The sequence below is a fragment of the Urtica dioica genome, chromosome 12, assembly GCF_054948205.1.
Source record: "Urtica dioica subsp. dioica isolate 48M chromosome 12, U.dioica_male_clone48M_v1_H2, whole genome shotgun sequence".
Lineage (NCBI taxonomy): Eukaryota > Viridiplantae > Streptophyta > Magnoliopsida > Rosales > Urticaceae > Urtica > Urtica dioica.
In genome coordinates, this window is record NC_142767.1 from 11,511,752 (window position 1) to 11,533,320 (window position 21,569).

A 21,569-nucleotide genomic window follows, 5' to 3' on the forward strand; every position below is an offset into this window, starting at 1 on the left:
CGGTAGAGAGACCGACAGAAACTATCAGAAAGAAAGAGAGTAAAAGAAACGAAGAACAAAATCTCGATGGACATGAAGAATACAAAAAGAAGAAGATGGCGAAAGAGACAAAAAAAAAGGCCAAAAATAATAGGTAGCGTTTGTATAGGTAAAGTTTAAAAATGGTTATTATTTTATTTCTTCAATTTTATAGAATAATTTATCCCGTTTTAGGATTTGGTAGTGATTCATTTTTGTTGAATGTTTTTCGATTTAAATTCCTGAAGAACTTTGGTTGTGTGTTTTAGTTTTTCTCTCTGATTTGTATATATTACTTTCTTCGGATTTTTACGTTTACAAATTGGGGGTTTTGATGTGTAGAGTACAATTTTGCATAACTATAAAATCTGGGTTTCTTTTGTTTACCTAAGTTTAAAATCTTTTTTTTTATTGTTAGAATTTTTCACTTTGGATATATGGTTAAAAATGAGTTTGTCTCCAATTTGAGAATGGATGGTAATTTTTTCATTCGATTTAGTTCTATTACTTTCGTTAAGTATTTATGTCGGTGCGGTTAGGGAATTTTCTATATCCTTCGGTTTCCTATCCTTATTTCAGATTACAATTCTGATTCCGAATGAATTTCTTCACTCTAAGCTTGTCTTTTTTTTCGGTATCTTTTGTCAGGTTACGATTTTGACTTAGAATGATTTTTTATCGAAAAAAAAGAACAAAGCCAAAGAGCCTGAAAAATGAACAAAGGTAATTACACTTACCTTGATGTATAGACGAAAAAGCTATGGTGAGAATTGCTGGTGGTTTTGAGTGTATGAGATTTGTTTCAGTGATTGTGAATTTGCTGAGATTTTGGTTCTGGTGAATTCTTATCCAGTATTGTAAATACGACGTTGATTTACCGTTAATACTAATTGTTTCATCGTAATGCATTGTAAATACAAAGATGATTTACAGTATATTCGCGTAAATAAACTAAAAAAAATTCTGGAAATATTTTGGACGTTCTAAAATTATGAAAACAAATAATATCAATAAATGAAAAATATATTAACAGATTTTATCCATAATGAATTGCCACGAAAATAGAAACTAATTAGCTAAAGTCAACCCTGAAAATTTCCAAATACACGTTAACAATCTTTCTAAATCGGTTAGATTCAAAATTTTAAAAAAAACTGCCTAATTCAATTAGCGGGCGTAATAAATAAGGGCAAAGGTGTCAAATTAATTCAATTAGTAAGATGCCACGTAAGCAAGATGATTATTTACGAGAAATTAATGAAAGATTGGCTAAAACCAAATTGCTAGTGTTTAAGATGGCTACGTAGCCAATTTAAACTTTAAATAATTAATATTTTAAGTAGTATAACGTCACTAGTACATATAATGTTATTTTCGATTGTTTCACGTTGATACACAAATATATCAAATCAAATGTATCAATAGTAGATAGCGATTGAATTTAAAGCACCTCTCTAATTCTAATTATTTTATATATATATATATATATATATATATATATATATATATATATATATACACGAAGAGGAAGAAGGAAGAACTGTTCATACAGAAACAGACTACTGTTTAGGCTATTGTGATTTTACATTATTATCCTGATCGCTAAAAATAATTACACATTAACCACTTATGTTACAAGTAATCTTATATGTAAAAGAATAGTTATAAATGGCGTAAGAATAGCAATAATGACAGATCTCTGCAACATAATGTAAATCAAATCCTCTTTTTAAATCTTGGATATTTCTATATCTTTCCACCTCTGGGAGCCTTTGGTGTTCCGAAAAGGTAAATATAAATAATATCTTTAAACTTGAACTTGTGTTGTTTAGTGTGTCTCTCTTTAACAAGATTTTAAAAGTAGATAGTTATCTCTCTCTCTCTCTCTCTGTGTGTTTTTCATTATTTCTTCTTAATGTTCTTATAAACCACAAAAGTTATTAATCAATAATCTAAGATAATTTGAATAGTGATATTATAAATCACAAAAAGTTATTAATCAACTAGTGATCATCATAGAGATCTATTACCCACTTCAAAACAATATCCCACCAACATTATGTTTCTTTTATTCTAGCATAAGATGCTTCTCATTTTCAAGCATACAATATGGAGCCAAAATTGCAACAAGAAATTCAAATGTATGACAAAAACTAATAATATTGTATATACTAGGTTTTACTCGTGTGTATATATACATATATATATGTATATATAATAATTTGGTAATAATTTTTTTTCCCTCAAAAGGTAATCAGTCTCTTTAAAATGTGCAGATTGAATTCCTTAATTCCTTAAATCAACCAATCGCGGCGAAACTATAGTCATGGTTGCCGCATCGGTGCGGTGATTCTCAGTTGGCTTTGAGAGTATTTATGAGGTCGATTCCATTCCAGAGCTATGGTCACGGTGGTGTTTAGAAATACAGTGATCGTCGATTGACTTTTGATAACGACAAGATGTTTGGTATAAACGAAGTCGTCATTGAATGATGGCTATATTTTTTTTTTCATTAGGAATCGAATGAGCTAAAGAGTGCCTATGGGAGAAACGAGTACTGATTTTGAGATTTGGGGCTTTTCGTTTGATTGAGGTATTTCGTGGAATTCTGTTTTTTATGCTTGGATTGTCTGGTGTGATTGTAAAATATAAACTTTTGAATCACTCGACTTGTAAATTCAAGTTAATAAACGAGCTTCCTTTGTTACAATTAAATTCTTGAGTGAATTATGGTTCTATGATTTTATCGAATTAATTTAAAATATCTTAAAGTAATGGAAAATCTCGGAATAAATAAAGGATCTATCGAGTTCGTCTCGAATAATAAATTATTTTCCGAAGAAATATTCCGAAAATTAATTTAAGAAATAAATTCTCAAGAACAAGAATTATTTCCGAGAAACCTTAAATATATTTAAATTAATCGAGAACGAACGAGAAAATTCTCGGTTTAATCATATAATTAAAATCCGTTCGGTTACGGATTTAATTAAATAATTTTGTGATGAAGGATATAACTGTAACAATTTTCAAGACCCTTTTGAAAGGAATTCTGAGAATGGGGTCAGTTTAAGTTTGTGAGAGAAGAGAAGGATTAAATGAGAAATTTCGGATACTTATTTATATAAAATGAAATTTCCCGTCTCTCTTTCCTTCGACTGACTTCTTCTTCATTATTCTTCCTTCCTCGCGATTCTTCTCCTCTCCGCGCGACTCCCTGCAAAGAGAACGGGAAAAAAAAAGAAAAAAAAAAAAGAAAACCAGACAAAACAAAGAACAAGAACACCAACAAAGACAAAAACCATATCATACCACCATCATCCATCTCCGCTCTTCTTCTTCTTCTTCCTCGCGCGACGCTCTAAGCCACCCAGCACCAAACCCGCGCGCGCTCCGGCTGAGAAAGACGACCGCCGCGAGCCGCCGAGGACGCCGACCGAGAACGAGCGCCGTGAACGAGAGAGCGCCGAGGAGTTTAATTTCACGGAAACAAGGTGAAAATCTCTTACCCGGATTGGAATTGAAGAATTAGGGTTTGAGATTGTAAAATTGGGGATTTTTTATTTCCTTGATAATTTTCGTGAAATGGATTTGATTTGGATATTGATTGAGCTCGGTTGATGTTGATTATCACTCGAAATTCTGAATTGGAATCGTTTTCTTTGGAACTTCTCGATTTGGCCGAAAATTGAAAAAAAAAAAAAAATTAGGGTGTATGGATTTGAATTGGGGCTTTTTAATTATGAGATTGGTTTGATGATTTTGAGGTAAATCTCTGACAGTGATATGAATAAGAATATTTACTTATTTAGCAATATGAAAGATTGTAAAAAAATATTAATAATATATAGGTCCCAATAAGCATCACCGTGTAAGAGAGTTTTTATTGTTTAGTTTAGATATATATAACTGATGTTCACGAAAATTATAAGTATTCTTTATGACATAAATACGAAATTTATGTACATAATCATTTAAATAATTAAGGCAACCCCCTGACGAAGTGTGGGAATACTGCCTGTTTTATATAATGAATACAAGTTTGTGTATATTTTTAAATTGTTTGGTGAATATACTACACTTAGTGGATGATTATCTACATAACATACATTTAGTTTTGTTGTAAATTGTAGTGCATTATTGGATGTTTATCACATTGTATAAAAGTTTATCAACAAATAACAATTAAATTTAGGAAGTCACAGAAGAAAAGTTATCTATAAGATTTTTTTTTACTAATAAAAACATTATTTTAAATATGACTCGAAGCTATGACTTATAATTAATGTAAGCAGTATGCCCGCCCCATGATTCATAATGATATATTATGTACATAATTTATTATATTTATTTGTCAATAGATAATACATGGTCAAAAAGATATTAATGTATACAAAATATTAAAATAATACAATAAGTTTAAGTTGTATTTAGATTACATTGATGAACATATAAAAAATATAATTATCCAAAAAATAAAGAAGAAGCAGTTCGTTTTACGTAATACATACACACAAAAGAAGGATAACAAATTGTCCATAAACATTATGCAGTATTATATTGCAAAAATATAACAAAAAAAGGTGGACTATAAATTCTTCGGTGCAAATTATTACAAATATATTTATAAAATGAAATCAATAAAATTGAATATATTGACACACAAATATTGTTGAATTTATCATAGTAAGAAAATAAAATTGAATATATTTATTTGAAACACAAACATTGTTGAATTATTATTGTAAGATAATAAGTTGTCCTATATTTATTTTATCAAGTTAGTTTGAGTTTCTTTTAAATTTTTTTTTTTTATCAAGTTAGTTAGAAGAGTCGAATTATTTGAGAAGCTACCTATATTGTTTTTTATTTAATAGAAAAAGATAATATCATGTTTTAATTGAAAAGGGTCTATATATAAGTTTAATTTTTAGAGGGATAAAAGTGAGATAGGATAAAGTTATGGCCACATTAGCAAATTCATAAATTTCGTCCTGAAAAAAGAAAAAGACAGAGAGAGAAACTAAACGTAAGAGGTAAGAGGGTAAACATGAGGAAAATGAGAGGAAATGAGATAAAATAGAGAAAATCAACTAGAGAGATAGGAGGAGGAAGAAGTAGAAGAAGAAAATTCATCGAAGCTCGATCTCAACGCTAAGGTGAATTAGCTTGTTTGTCTATTAATTGTTGTTGCGGTGTTGATTAAGTGAATTTTTGTTTTTGATTACATGTTTTTGGGTCCCAATTTGAATCCGAAGGTTGTGGAATATTGAGAAATTTGGGTTTTTTACCAAATGATTTTCCTTCTCTCTATCTCTCTCGAGTTCTTATCCATGGTGTCGTTACATTTTTATTTTATTTTTATTTCCTCTACGTAACATATCCAATTGTTCTAGCATATAGTTGTCTGTACATCAGTTGATTTTCCCTGTTTTGGTTTATAAGTTAGATTCGTTATTCTTTTTCTATTATTGAGTTATGACTATAGAAAGTAATCGAAAAACAAAAAGAAAGGGAAGCAGTTTTTTTTTTTGTTTTTGTTTTTTTTCCTTCTAAATTGACTAGGTGTCTTAGTGTTAGAGTAAGGTATGAATATTTTTTTATTTGTGTTATGTGTTAAGGATAGACTTTTATTTGGAACTTTGACTAATCACGAAGTTAAGGAACGAGATATCGTGAAGCCTCTTTATTTCGAATGTTTGTATTATTATTTATAGTTCCAAATTGCAGAGGAAGTGTGTTTATAGGTCCGAATAGCAAATGAATGGAGGGTGGTCCGATGATTATTTAGTTAAGAATATATGGTCTTTTTAAAGGCATTAGTGTCCTTAAAATGTGTTTTTAAATATATGTTAGCTATTTTTATTATTAACATATACAGCCACCTGGAAAGAGTGGTATTAAATGTAATTTTTCGTTGTTCGAAGAACAAAATCGTCCTCCTCTTACCTTAGTCTTAGCAGTGAATTATCTCCTGGTGAATAGTGTTTCGTTCTTAATCTCATTTCATATTTACAGTTACATTTTTATTATTTTTTTTTTAATCAAGTATAATTCCGTAGAAATATCAAATATTTTATTGAAAAATAATGCAAGTGAATCAATTTAAAAATAAGAAACATCATACTTTTTTTTTTTTTCTTAGAAGCATCAAATATTTTGTTGAAAAATAATAAAGATGTAATACTGCTTTAATTTTTTATTATTATTATCATGTCTTAAGATATAATGGCTGCGTTTGGTTCAGATTAAAAAGTCATGTTTTTGTTTTTAAAAAAAAACTAAACTGCTTATCTGGTGTTTGGTAAAACTGTTTTTACAAAAAACTTTAAAAGCGATTTTAGATTTTGTACGTGGGATGAAAAAGCTAAGATTCTTAGCTTTTAGAAAAAATGTTTTTAAGTTTGGTATATAAATTACTGTAATGTCCTCGTACAAAATATTATTTATATATATATATAAATAAACATATTAATAATTATTATTTAATTATTAAGAATATGTTTATTTTAGTCTTTTTACTATAATATATTTATTTTGTCCGGGTAGGATTGGGTCAGTGCTATGTAATTGTTATAAGGGTTTTCTCCTTATCTTTCGGAGCTGGTTTCGTGTTCTTTTCAGCTCTTTTGCATGTTATCTTTTCGGCTGAGCCGTTTTATTAATAAAGGAGGTGTTTCTTTAAAAAAAAAAAAACTATAATATATTTATTTCATCAAACGCTAAATCAGTTTTTGTTATCAGGAACAACTGTTTTATAAACAGTTTACCAAACACCTTGTCAGTTTTTGAAAAAAATATTTTTTTTAAAAAAATTGAATCTAAAAACAATTTTTTTTAAAACAAAACTATGCCAAACGGAGCCAATATCAATGCATGCTAATCACGAGGGTGAAAAAGTAATCTGTAATCTGTCTTGTATAGTAATTTGTCTAAAAGGAGTCAATTTCACAAACAAATTATAAATGCCATAAATTTAAAATTTGAAAGTTTAATTTTATGATGTTCTTATTTATATTGAGCAATATAAAAATTTAATTTGAGCAATTTATATAATTATAGTGATGCTTATTATAATGTCGAAAAATGGATAAACACTTAGAACGGATTGGTGTAGGGCCGGACTCTATTATCGCGCTGTGGTCGAACGGTGGAGAAACTCCCAAGTTCACTGTCTCCGCCGTGTCGGAAAAATGTTTCTGGTGGCTCGTCACCTGATAAAAGAGAGATAAGTGAGCTAGATGGGTGTGGAGGGGTTGACTCTGGTGTGCTCTTCGATGCTCAACATTAGTCCAAACGCTATGTGAGGTGGGGGGCCTTTGTTCTCCTTTAGTAATTCTAGAGAGAGAAGATCTGAGATTAGAGAGAGATATAGTTTTGTTAAGTCGAGAGAAACTTACCTCTTAATGACGATATAAGAGGTATTTATAGTGAAGTGATGAAAGTAGTGATAGTTTCGTCATTTGGTCGTTGGGACCTCCAACTTGAGGGCCACGTCATCGGACATTTTTGTGAAGAACTGCGCCCCGAGAGGTTTTTGTGAAGGAACACGTCCCATGAGGTTTTTGTAAAGAAACATGTCCCATGACCCTTCTTGAGGATGCCATGTCATCGGACACTTTTGTGAAGAAACATGTCTTGGAAAGTTTTTGTGAAGGAACATATCTCGGAAGTTTTTTGTGAAGGAACATATCTCGGAAGTTTTTTGTGAAGGAACATGTCCCGTGACCCTTCTTGAGGATGCCACATCATCAAACACTTTTGTGAAGGAACACATCCTAGGAGATTTTTGTGAAAAAACACGTCCCGATCGGTTTTTATGAAAGTACATGTCTCGTGACCATTTTGAGGAGGTTATGCCTTATGATCGTCTTTGAGAATGCCATGTCATCGGACACTTTTGTGAAGAAACACGTCCCGCGAGGTTTTTGTGAAGGAACACATGTCTCGAGCGATTTTTATGAATGAGCATGTCCCGTGACCATTTTTGAGGAGGTTATGCCTGATGACCGTCTTTGAGAATGCCACGTCATCGGGCACTTTTGTGAAGAAACACGTATCGCGAGGTTTTTGTGAATGAACACGTCATGTGACCATTTTTGAGGACGTTACGCCTTATGACCATATTTGAGAGTGTCACGTCATCAGACACTTTTGTGAAGAAACGCGTCCCAAGAGGTTTTTGTGAAAGAATATGTCCTGGACGGTTTTTATGAACAAACATGTTTCGTTAGGCCGTGGCCATCTGACTTGTCCTAACCTCTTTTGGGTCGGGCCTTGCGTGTCTCTTTTACTCTTTTTTGGATTGGGCTTCCACTTTTCTTGTAAAGGGAAAACGACCCATAACACTTATTACCTTAGTTCATGTTCAATAAACAAATGTTTTCAAATTTAACTTAGATAACTATGTCGATTTCAAATGGAGAGATTAGTATAGTTATTTGTGCTTCTTTCAACTATATGTTTATGAATAAAACAAGATTCATATTTGTGTTTCATATTTCATTAATCACCGGAAAGCAGTGTAGTTCGCTTTCACAAAATTAGATAAATAGTGTATTTCTTAAATTTTAAATCGGTGTTCTTATTTACATTGACAATTGTATATTCTTTTTTCATTTTTTGATAATGTTTTGACTACATATTATTTTTATGACAACAAAATAATGAATTATGTACATAATTTATTATTATAAAAATGCATCAATTTTTCTCATGGCAACGGGTGGACACACGCTTTGTTATGATTTATCATATTATATATATATATATATATATATATATATATATATATATATATATATATGATAGTTAAACGTTTCCTTTTCGACTTTCTAATTTTTTTAGTGTAAATAAGTAGATAAATTAGATTAGATAATGGGTGAAGATGGTCAACATTTGAGTTTCCCTCATGGAGTCGTTTTTCTTAGATTCTATCAATTTTTTTTTTTTTTTTTTTTTTTTTAGAGCAAACTTTTATTTACTTTGACAAAATTTCGAATTTAGACGTGGCATTCGAATTTAGTACTCAATTGGATTATATTGTAAATCAGTTTTTCCGCCTTGGATACTCCGACCCGACCGCAGAGTCCAACTGATTCACTATCTTCTTCTCTGTCTCTGTAGAACGAAAATCGAATTAAAAAATATAAAGTAAATAAACAAAGAAGAAACGATTATCGGGGGGACAAGCTTAGCCGAACAAGCTTTTGGAAAATAAAAAAAAAAAGAATGAAAAAGCTGTTGAAGGTACGGCTTCTGTTCATTAAATCGTCTTTCATCTTCTCCTCATTCAGATTAAATGATTGATTACCATTATCGTTTCTCTGTGAAGCTTTGAATCTTCTTCGAGTAGTTCGGATCCGGAAGGAGGCCAAGTATTTTGCTTTAAATGTGCTTTTCTTCTCCAAATTGCTGATCCGTAAGTTGCTCCGGCTTTCACATAATTGAATTCCCAATTCAAGTTCCTCGAGCTGAATCTCGAAATGGTGTTCATGAACTTGTAAACGCAGTCTGCGTCAATATTTCATCATAAATCTCGAAATCGTGTTCATGAGTGCAAAGTTTGCCCTACGCAGCTTAGAACTTTGCATTTTCTTTATTCTGCTTTTACCTTCCAACGGATTTTTTCTTTGGTTTCTTCATGAGGCCATGTCGTAAGAGAAATTGTTAATCTGAATTGTTTAATGGAAGATTTATCCTTAATTTAAAAGTATCCCTATGAAGCATAAAAGTTTGAATTTTATTAGTATAAGAGTTTCTACTCTGAATTATTTGTAGGAGAATAAAAACGTATGCTGAAATGTCGTCTTACTGTTTATTATTCCTTATTTTTTTTTGTTATTGTTATTTGCTTAGGTGTTGAAGTCTTCAAGATCAAGGATTTTTAAGGTGTTTGGGCGGCTATAATTTGCATTGGCCTGAGATCACAGACGGAGGATGGGGCTATTTGATGGATTGCCTGTCTCTTCAGATAAATCAGTAAGTAACGTTATTTAGATGAAATGCTATTGACATTTGCCTAGTCCTGATAATTGCACCTGAGCCCATTATTTGCTGTTTCATCATGAGCCATAGAGATGTCTTCTCCAATGGAAACCCTTAAATCCACTTTGACATTTGCCTAGTCCTGATAATTGCACCTGAGCGACGAGACTGACGTTGGTTCATCCCTAAACTGACGTCAGAAAAATTGAGCACAAAATTTCTCTCAAGCTGTAAAATAAAAGAATAGATGGTTGGAACTTGTTCAAGATGTATACGGATTATTTTCCATCTCAACATTTAATAAAGATGAAGCCAAATTTTTGACGCAAAGCAAGAACAAACGGTTGACACTTTTAACTTGTTGCGACACAGACGAATACGTTTTATGAATAAGGAAGAAAGAGGCAAAATCAGCAATTCAAAGAAACATACATATCTTCACTGTACACCCTTAACACTCTATTCCTTGAGCTAAGCTGCAGTAAGGAACAAATGGGTTGCACTTCTGATTTTTTGTGACAGAAGCTGCTCCAGTTTATTCACCAGTAGTGAACTCTGACTCATATATACCTTCAAACTAGTTGCTTGACAAAAGTTTTCACAGAAGGCATCAAATTAGATTAACATTTTCCATTTGGTTCCCCGAAAAACAGAGTATTGTCTACAATTTGAAGTTCTGAGATTGTTACAATCGGTTTCACAACTTGTACCGACTTAGACTTTCGGATGGATTGCCTTGTTCACATTGCGAGATTTTGCGGAAGGGGTGCAGTAAAACTCTAATTATGTTATGGTCAATGCAGTATCTAAGGGAAGAACTTTCACGAATCGATGAGAGTTGGGCTGCCGCTCGTTTTGATTCATTACCTCATGTTGTCCACATTATGACATCAAAAGATCGTGAAGCTGAAGCTCAGCTTCTGAAGGAGCAAAGTGAGGTCATCGAAGAGGTTGTGGATGAAGTAGTCCATGCGTATCACAACGGCTTCAACAAAGCAATTCAAAATTATTCCCAGGTATATGAGATCATTATATACTCAGTTCAATTAATTTGATATGGCTATGTATTTTCTGCAGCATTTGCCGGTGATTAAAAAAAATGCTTTTGTGCTCTTAATGCTCCTGCATTTCAGAACTTTATTAGGCTTCATTTTGTTTTTTCATTGAAATTCAGTTGTTCTGATTTTGACGATATGAATCCAATTCCATTCAGATCTTGCGTTTGTTTAGTGAATCTACGGAAAGTGTATCGATCTTGAAGGTTGATTTGGCAGATGCAAAGAAGCAACTTAGTGCTCGTAATAAACAGCTCCATCAGTTATGGTATCGATCGGTTACATTGCGCCACATAATTTCTCTATTAGATCAAATTGAGGGGATATCTAAGGTTCGTTATATGCATATGCTTTCCTCAAAAAGCATTTTTTTTTGGCTACCAATTTTATTAATCTTGATGTGCTGCAAAGGTGACCTTAAAACCAGTAATGCTCAGAAAAAGTAAATTACATTTTGCTTACAAATGCCATTTGATTGAAGTTTGACCTTCATTTTACCACTTTTGTCATCTACTCTGATAATTGTGAATGTAGCCTTGCAAAGTAAAGTTAGTGGTGTTAATAAGATGATTTAATATTCAATCATCCAATAATGGGTTTTTTTTTTTTTTTTTTTTTTTTAATTTTTTATTTTATTAAAGGAAACTTAATATCATCCAATAGTTATTGTTTCATTAGATCTGAAATCTATCTTGATGTCTATTTCAAATTAATATACCTTAGGTTCCAGCTCGGATGGAAAAACTGATTGCGGAGAAGCAGTTTTATGCTGCTGTTCAGTTGCACGTGCAATCCTCATTGATGCTTGAGCGTGAAGGGCTTCAGACGGTGAGTTTACTTGGTTTGAATTCTCCTTTTTATTAAAATATTCGTCTAATTAATAGGTCTTCAGCGTATGTGCTGTGATACAAAATATTTAATAAACCCACCTCAAGCCTCTGCAATTTTTTTTTAAACAATAACTATTTGTATTAAAAAAGGCAAGGCCAAATTTACATTATAAGGATGATCGACAATGACCTAACCCTCGGATCCAACGCCAATCTAGCACATTTCTGAAATTGAAGTTTGTGAACTTTTTATTTATAAAGGCTTTGGTCTATGGGTTGCTAGTTTTGCATGATTGCGTTATCACATTTTGACCACGGTACTACCTTTCCAATGGGCTAAGGATATGGAATTTTTACTTCAGGGTTGCTTTTTAGGTGATAAAATTGAATAGTAGCGATTGTTACGATTATGTATTGATTCAACCGCACTTCCTACTTCTTGGGCAGAAATAGTTATTACATTTTCCTGACTCAGGTTGGCGCTCTTCAAGATGTACGGACGGAGTTGTCAAAGCTAAGAGGAATTCTATTTTATAAGGTTCTTGAGGATTTGCATGCACATCTCTATAACAAGGGTGAATATAGGTATGAATATTTCATGGTAGCTTATATGTGTACGTCCTCCCCCTATACACTATGTGCGATTCCTTCTGTTGATTTGCAGTGTGCATTTTATTTCTAGGGGCATAGGAGGTTTATATTGTATTTTTTAAGAAACAGAGAAGTATTATTAGTTTATGAAGTGGATATACATCAGATGTGAGTTGTTTTTTGGCCTAACACCAGACTGCACACAAAACCTGCTCACTGACCTGGTAAAAGAGCACCCAAAAAAAAAAATGCTCAAACCAGAAAAAGTCCTTTCTTTACGTTATATAGCGCCTAACCAATCCATAAACTGATGAAGAATAAATTTTAAATTCCGGGCAGAAAGATGGAGCTATAGAGCCATGCTGTGATTCACACTCGCAAGAAGGTGACTGACATTCCATCCTTCGTTGTTGAAAAGACTTCCATTCCCGGTTCTCTAAATATTCAAATATTCGGTCAAAACTCCGGTTTTGACGGCCGCAACCCACTTTGGACCTCTCTAGTGATTTATGATATTTTGTGATATCCGGAATAAGGCAGGATTAGCTATAATTTACTTAAAACTAGGTCAGTAGGTGCAAATATTCTTTATAGGCCGAAGTCTTGTTATTTATTTTTAATATTTATTTATTATTATTTTTTTATCGTTGTTTTGAGATTTGGGTCACATTGTTAACCTGCTTATCGTCTTAACTTGTGCAGAACAATATATACTTTTTTGGAGACATAGCTCCATCACCTTTGCTATTTTTCTTTATATTTACCCCCTATGACTTCCTAGATATCTTTATTGTTGTAAAAGATTTAACATGAAATGTTTTTTTTTTTCTGCAGCTCAGCTTCTGCAAGCATGTATGAAAAGGATGATGATGTACCAACCACCACGGCTGTTTCATTTTCGATGAATAATTCGCAAAGTCTATCTCGAAGAACTAGGTTATTAAAAGGTGACAATCATGGAGATGGATCGTTTAGGACAGCCTCTGTTGATGGGGGGTGAGTTTGAAAATGTTTTGTAACTTCCTAAATCACCCTTTGACTTAATTACCGTCTAAAGGATCAAGATGAAAGCATTTTGTAGCGTTGATGGCTTACTGCTTGGTACTACCAGACACCTAATCACTTCAGCTTAAGCTTTTTTATTTTTTATTTATTTATTATTTTTTTTTATTTTATTTTTTATCATGCATTACTGGTATCTTATTTTCAAAAGACCATTTGTCTATAAAGGATTTTAAGTCTATATAATGTCAGCGCTAAATTTTGGACTGCTTTATTACTTTATTTTTTTTATCTTGAACTTGTTTGGGTGTAATTGTCAGCTCATCTTATGATGGCCATGATGAGGGTGCTTCAGAAATACACGATGATGTGAATTCAGATGGGCATATGGCATCCATGAAAGTAAATGGAGAGGGTCACCCAAGGGATGTCAAAACAGTTTCTCGTCAGCTGCCAACATGGCTATCGAATTCCACGCCAGATGAATTTCTTGTATGAAAATTGTTCTTGCTATGTTTTAGTCTTTTGATTAACTTGTATCAGAGTTTTCATTTTTGTTACTTATCTTTGGGTTTAGGAAACAATGAAAAAGAGTGATTCCCCGCTTCACATAAAGTATCTGCAGACCATGGTTGAGTGTCTTTACATACTTGGCAAAGTTGCTGCGGCTGGTGCCATAATCTGGTTTGTAATCCATCTGTCTCACCTTTTGTTTTCAGCTCAAAGGAAAGAATCTCTACTTTTCCCCTTAAATTTGAACATTCTTTTACTAGAACCTAATAAGCTTTACAGAGTTGCTGCATGTCAAATTTGAGTTCATGTATATCTTTCAGCTCAGATTGATGTTTCTCTACCCTTTGTGTGTGTATGTGTGTATCTCCATATGTAGAGATAATAAATTTTATTCGTTTTCCTGACCCCACATACAGCCAAAGATTGCGACCAACAATTCACGAGACTATCACATCAAAGATTAGAGCTCATGCAGAACGTGTAAGCTCTTTGAGGTACAGTGTTGGCCAGACTGCCAATATTGCCTTACCTGGTCAGCATTTCTTGAAGGGACAATTGGAAAGTTATCACTTACCTAAGCAGAAGCGTCAAAATGGATTATCTCTTGCTGGGACTCTGTTGGCAGTAAGCCCTGTCTCACCTGGCATGGCTCCAACAGGGAGGGCACAGTCTACAACGAAAGAACTTCTAGATTCAATTTTAGACTCTGTTGTTCGAATTTTCGGTTAGGCATTACAGTTTATTTTCCTTTATTTTTCCTCTTTAATTCCTTTGATTTCTTTTTTTGACTAATGCTATTACCTTTTAATCTCTCAGAGAATCATGTCGTTGTTGGGGAGATTTTAGAATCAAAATCTGCTCACGTGAACACACCAAAGTCATTACCGGTGGAAGCAAACTGGAATCTTGATTCTGAAGCCTCACACACTACTGGAGGCTACAGCGTTGGATTTTCCCTGACAGTACTGCAGGTCACTAAAATAAATCTTTTGCAAATTTTTATAAAAATTTTATATAGGAAAACAAATTCTTAATTCACTCCGATACGAAGTTGTAGCTACTAGAAAACTTATCTTTCAAAACATCTGACTTTTGTTCTTCGTATATGAGAACTATTTAGAGTGAGTGCCAACAACTTATTTGTGAGATTCTGCGAGCAACTCCAGAAGCGGCATCAGCAGATGCAGCGGTACAAACAGCTAGACTTGGGAGCAAGGCTCCTTCCAAAGAGAAGAGGTATGCCACTCAATTTTCTTTATTAATTATCTAATCAGTTCTTTGTGTGATTCTGTTTTCTTCAAGTCATCTAAGAAATATTATCTGTTGCTGATTTCACAGGGATGGGGCAGAAGACGGTCTCACCTTTGCTTTTCGCTTTTCAGATGCCACTGCATCTCTCCCTAACGAGGGTAGGTTTCTTATATATCCCCTTTGGAATATACTACAAACTGTTTATTTATTTATTTTTTTTTTCAAGTGACAAAAAATGCCCCATATTGTGTCCAAAGTTTAATTAATACTCAAACGATGCATGTTGTACTGTTTTTCAAATTCCACTTTAGATGTGATTATGATAAAAGAGGACTTGTAAATTATATTTTTCTTATAAAGAATCCCGACTCGACCCCCTCTCCTCATTTAGAGGAGGGAGGTGCGTACCGCGAGCTATCCTCTTTTGTCTTCCATAGAAATTGAATTTACTTGAATTAAGTTCCAACATGTGGAGATTTTAAGTTTGCTTGTTCTATTTCCTCTCCAGGTGCTGATCTAATTCGCCAAGGCTGGAATAGGAGAGGTCCAAATGTATTACCAGAAGGTTACGGCTCAGCTGCTGTCTTGCCTGAGCAAGGAATCTACCTTGCAGCATCTGTATACCGGCCTGTTCTTCAGGTTTTATTTCTTTTATTTTTATTTTTATTGATTTAGTCGGAACTTGTAACAGAAATTCCACAGTGGGAGGTTTCTTTCTATGCCTTTTTTTGTTGTTTGTAATTTCTGATTTTATGTGCTGCAGTTTACAGATAAAGTTGCTTCGTTGCTCCCTAAAAAATATTCCCAACTCGGGTAAGCTTGTTTCAGGAATTACTCTCTCTTTCTCTCTCTCTCTCACGTGTTCATATGTTCTACTCTTGAATTTTGATACCGCAGGAATGATGGCCTACTAGCGTTTGTGGAAAATTTCGTAAAGGACCACTTTTTACCGACAATGTTCGTAGACTACAGGAAAAGTGTACAACAAGCTATATCAAGCAAGTTCTAAAACTGTTTAAATATTTTTATTTTATTTTAGTCTTTTTCGGTTTTGCCGGTTTCAATTAAACATCCTGTTGTTTTAAAAAATAAAACATATTTTTATTTTATTTTATTTGAATTTTTGCATCCAAAACTATATAATGTGTGATACAACCTATGAAGTGGTCGAAAGATGTGACTAAAATGTGCTCAGCTTCATCTTCTTGGTCCCTTAGTAAAGAAGCAAGGGACTAGTTTCCATTCATACTGTAGGTCTATTTTGTCGGGGTTTGTACAAAAAATGTATACCACATGATGCGTATTTTAAAGAGTAGCCAATTGCACGTGAATTTCTCCTATGTCATTGTTTATTAAAAGGGGTAATTTTTGTTGGTTCCTTGTAGGTCCAGCTTCATTTCGTCCTAGATCACATACTGGTGCGGTTTACTCTTCATCAGTCGAGAAGGGTCGACCTGTCTTGCAGGGACTTCTGGCAATCGATTTTTTGGCAAAAGAGGCATGTTTTAATTTTTTTTTTTATTATGATTATGCTTGTGGGTGTGTGGTTATTATATGTTTTCTCGAAATGTAGGTGCTTGGTTGGGCTCAAGCAATGCCTAAATTTGCTGGAGATTTAGTGAAGTATGTTCAAACTTTCCTGGAGAGAACTTACGAAAGATGTCGGACTTCATACATGGAGGTCAGGATGCTCCTCGTTTTTCCATCCCATCTACATGGCTATTGTTGCCAAAGTTTATATAGTGTTCTCTATCTTATATATATATATATATATATATATATATATATATATATATATATATATATATATATATATATATATTTTTTTTTTTTTTTTTTTTTTGTTTTTGTTTCTCTCCTTATATATATATATATATATATATATATATATATATATATGTATTTTTTTTTTCTTTTTAAAATTCATTATCCTTTCTAATTTTTTTTTGTGAACTCGCACTGAAATGGTTGATGCCACTCCAGCTTTTGTTGATCCGATATCAACTTTGCTAGTTATATACAAGATAAATAAATTAACAAATTAAGTAGTCTTGAATGCAAGGCTTGTGTGACAGTTCTACTTCCTTCTGTCCATAAACCATTTTTCTTCTGGTTCTTTCTTCATCTTCTTCAGGCCGTTCTTGAGAAGCAGAGTTACATGCTGATTGGGAGGCACGATGTCGAGAAATTGATGAGACTTGACCCTTCGAGTTCATGTTTACCCAATGCAGTTGGCCAGTCAAGCGTTGTTAATCACGCCACTGATGCTGAAACTGTTGAGGTTGAATTAGAACTATGTGACGTATTACTAAATTTGCGACCAATTAAGCAGGTATATTGGTACCGGTCTCTTTTCACCATTTCGTCCACTTTAATCAAGTGCCACATGGATATTAACCTAATCCATAACTAAATTATCTCAACTGTGCTATGTAGGAGAACTTGATTCGCGATGATAGCAAACTTATTTTGCTGGCTTCGCTCAGTGATTCATTAGAGTATGTTGCAGATTCAATTGAAAGGCAAGTTCATAGTCCGGCTGAGCTTTGAATTTATTATTATATATATGTTAATATTATGGGTCTACTAGTGTACTATGCGGAAAATATATTGTTTAATTGTCTGAATGGTATCTCCACATATATTGCATAAACATTGTCTTGCTTTTATAATTTTTGAAGTCCATGGTTATGAAATTGTTGGTAGATTTTAAGTTTTTAACCCTTTTATTATTTTTTTTTTTTTTATACCTTATTTCCCATTGTACCGTTGTTGATATCGTTTCATTTGTAAGTCTTTCCATCCCATTCGACTATTTTCCAGTAATAACAGTGCTTTCTTCCCCTGAATTGCAATGTTCATTGTATGTTTTTGTTGGTCTTAAAATCAAAATCAGATTTCCATACGCCATCAAAATGTCTTCTTTTTAGAATTAAACTTTTTTTATTGCTTAATGAGTGAAATGTGCATTTTAAAGGCTTGGGCACGCAATTGCAAAAACACCAAATCAACTAGAAGAATCTGGCGCAAAGAATCATTTACGCTCAGACACATCACCTTCAAAGGACCTGGCATCATTTGCGGAGGACTATAGGAAATTGGCAATTGACTGCCTGAAAGTTTTACGTGTTGAGATGCAACTTGAGACAATTTTTCATATGCAGGTAAGACAAGTTATATTAACCGGCTACAGAAGTTAAAACTTGCTCTGCTTAAAATAGTGACAACCCGCTGATCCTGGTTATGTTGACAGGAAATGACAACTAGGGAATATATGGAGGATCAAGATGCAGAAGAGCCGGATGACTTCATCATTTCACTCACTGCACAGGTCAGCATATACAAGTACTGATTGAATATCTAGCCAAGTTTTCTCCAGATTAAATATATGAAGTCAGTAATAATAAGATATGTTAGAGGAAACATTGAATGATGGTAGTAATTGAGTTTCTTTCCATTAGCTGGAGCTGATATATTACTAATTTCATATGAAAGTTAACAGACATGTATGTAAAAAAAAAAAAATTCTATTAAATTATTTTTCAATCATTGTAATAGTCCTGTATACTCCCGTGGATTGTTCTAAAGATCACTGTAATTTTTTTTTTATTCCAAGAAATAGTTTACCGTACACCTCTATACTTACCGTCAGAGTGTTTTTCATAGATTATGCGCAGGGATGAGGAAATGGCACCTTTTGTTTCGGGGATAAAGCAAAATTACATATTTGGTGGAATTTGCAGCATTGCAGCACACTCATCGATGAAGGTACGAGTTGCAGTCCTGTCAAACTTTGGCTTAGTTTGTTTCAGAAAATTTTATTTAGATTTTAGTCCACGTCGCTTTTAGGAGTTTTCCATCACTTTGAATTGTAACCTATGTTATAATTTTATAAAGTTCTGAGTTTCTTCTTAAAAAAAAAAGCTTTTTATGTTTTTGTTTTGTAGCTTTTAACATTCTTTTTCTTCTTTTGGCTGCTAACACGGCCATGCTATTTTTGACCAGGCTCTCGCGGATATGAAATTCATCAATCTTTTTGGGGTTCAACAGATATGCCGGAATTCAATTGCGTTGGAACAGGTAGGTTCATCCCTTCCAAAAACCCTTTTTCCAGTCTGGTCTTCTTAACAACGGTTTTAAGATAAAAATATATCCCAACAGCTCGAAATATTTAAACCTTAAACCTCTTTAAAAATGAATAAATAAAAAGATGATGTGTGTTCATAAGGAATTCTCCAATTCAGTTGGTTGGGGATGTGTGCCTGAGTAAACAGTAAGGAAGTAAAAATTGTGAAGTCTGACTTTGTTTGAGGTCACACATTGAATCTGCACAAGTTAAGCAATCTACGTTGTCTCTTGAAACCTAGAAGTTGGCTCGAAAGATTGAATAGAAAAGATCCTCAGCTTGTGAAATTCAGTTTAAGATATTATTTTTGGAAATAAAAAGCTGGTAAGTACACACAAATTGTTTTTCAAAAGGGACCGAAAATTTTATTGATGGAAAAAGTCTCACAATCGAGATTATAACTTAGTCTCAGACTAATCCAGAAAACGAAGTGCTTACTTACGGATCAAGACTTCCATAAAATTGAAAAAGCTTGGCTGCATGATAACCCACATCTCTTTCGTTAAAGCATTAGTGACAGGCTTTGCTTGACTCAAAATTGTTCCTCTTTATGCTCAAATAAGATCTCAAGTCCGCAACGTTGGCCATAAGAAACTTAGTATGGAATTTTGATTTTCGTTTTCGAGATTTTGAAAGATGTTGTCCTGGTCCAGGCGCTAGCAGCTATACCATCAATCAACAGCGAAGCAGTACAACAGAGATTAGACCACGTCCGAACTTACTATGAACTTCTAAACATGCCTTACGAGGTAAGCTACTAACACGATGATTTTCCTACTACTTATTTTACTCCTTTTCCCTATATTCAACTGACTATCGTCACACACACGTTTTGCAGGCTTTGCTAGCCTTTATCCCCGAGCACGAGACCTTGTTTACAACTGCAGAGTGAGTCAAATACATCTGTTAATCTGTTTCTTCTAGTTCGAATCGTGTAGTTGTTTAACTAAAACAATACGTGTTCCCAGGTATACCAATCTTCTAAAGGTCCAAGTCCCAGGAAGGGAGATTCCAGACGATGCGCAAGACCGTGTATCAGAGATTTTGTCCCGTTAGCTTTTGGGGTTTCACAATTCAGTCCACATTGGAATGTTTCATCGTTTGTGCCGTGCTGTCACATTGAGCTTCTCATCTTTGCCCGGAATGGTATTATGCAACAATCTGATGCAAACGGTGTTTCTGGGAAGTTACCGTATCACGTCACGCCGTGTTTTTGTGATTTTCCTTTTTCTTCGTACTGGATTCTGGTGAGGTTTTTGCTGTAGTTTTATTGGCGGTATTCTTGATTATTATTATTTATTCATGTGCAGTTGAGTTTCAATTTTGTTCAATCGTGTTTTCTGAATTAGAACTTCGGTTTTTCCGATATATGTGAAGATAGAAAAAATGTAATTTAATTATCTGTATATCAGTAAATTATTGGCCTCTATTGTTATTCACATTATTTTTTTCGTATACAGCGGAAATATGCATGGGAAACGTTACCAATCGTTCACTATTAAAGTTATTTTTCAATTACACAAAATCAAACTAAATTATAGCTACTACATATCCGGTCATTAGCCAGCATTGATAAAGACCATCCCTTTATTTATTGTTTAATGATCCATTTTTTATCTAGCCCAAACTGAATATTAAAAAAAATTCAAACCAGTTAAATCAACTATCCAAGAAAATCTTCATAATTATAAGATTACTTACACATTTTTTTCCTGAACTCGTGAACCATTTACCACTTGTCTCAGATACTCTGATTTTTGTTAAATATTTATCTCAAATTCCATTTTGTAAGGGAAACTTGATAAACCAAGCTCAATGTAGCATTTGGTTTGAAAATCAATCCGTACTTTGGATTTTTTAGGAAAACCAAGCATTTGACTCCCTGAATTGTCCAAATTACCGTTAAATTAAAATTCTTTTATTTTTATTTCTCTCTTTTCTCTCCACTTCCAGTTCACGCGTGCCTTTTCAAAAACATAAAAAAAAAACGCTAACCAGCCTCAAGGACGCACGCAGAATATCTCTCTCTCTCTTCACTCCTCCTTTCCGTCGGTCATCCTCATGCACGCATGCCCATCGTCGACATCTTTTCCTTCGCCGTCGGCCATCTTTTCCTTCGCCATCATCGCTAGCTTATCCGGCCTCCTATGTTGTTGGGCACTTAAAGGGAGAATAATTGGTAAGTTTTGATCACTA

The 21,569-nt window shown here is 33.5% G+C and overlaps 1 protein-coding gene across 2 annotated transcripts; it reads left to right on the plus strand.

Moving 5' to 3' along the window:
* The first annotated feature begins 3,170 nt into the window (after positions 1–3,170).
* On the plus strand, positions 3,171–20,808 carry SEC8 (subunit of exocyst complex 8). Of its 2 annotated transcripts, XM_089602230.1 has the most exons (29): positions 3,171–3,512; positions 9,145–9,267; positions 9,353–9,439; positions 9,877–9,999; positions 10,809–11,021; positions 11,219–11,392; positions 11,784–11,888; positions 12,366–12,475; positions 13,316–13,477; positions 13,804–13,975; positions 14,061–14,167; positions 14,413–14,720; positions 14,813–14,967; positions 15,117–15,232; positions 15,335–15,405; positions 15,756–15,886; positions 16,011–16,060; positions 16,145–16,245; positions 16,633–16,745; positions 16,821–16,928; positions 17,382–17,579; positions 17,684–17,769; positions 18,225–18,411; positions 18,501–18,578; positions 18,914–19,015; positions 19,253–19,327; positions 20,027–20,122; positions 20,212–20,261; positions 20,342–20,808. In XM_089602230.1, exons 4-29 carry the CDS (start codon positions 9,958–9,960, stop codon positions 20,427–20,429), a joined length of 3,198 nt encoding a protein of 1,065 aa, XP_089458356.1. In that variant the 5' UTR covers positions 3,171–3,512; positions 9,145–9,267; positions 9,353–9,439; positions 9,877–9,957; the 3' UTR covers positions 20,430–20,808. The 2 variants fall into 2 exon arrangements, with proteins under 2 accessions (XP_089458356.1, XP_089458357.1); XM_089602231.1 differs by lacking the exons at positions 9,145–9,267; positions 9,353–9,439.
* Positions 20,809–21,569: the final 761 nt, after the last annotated feature.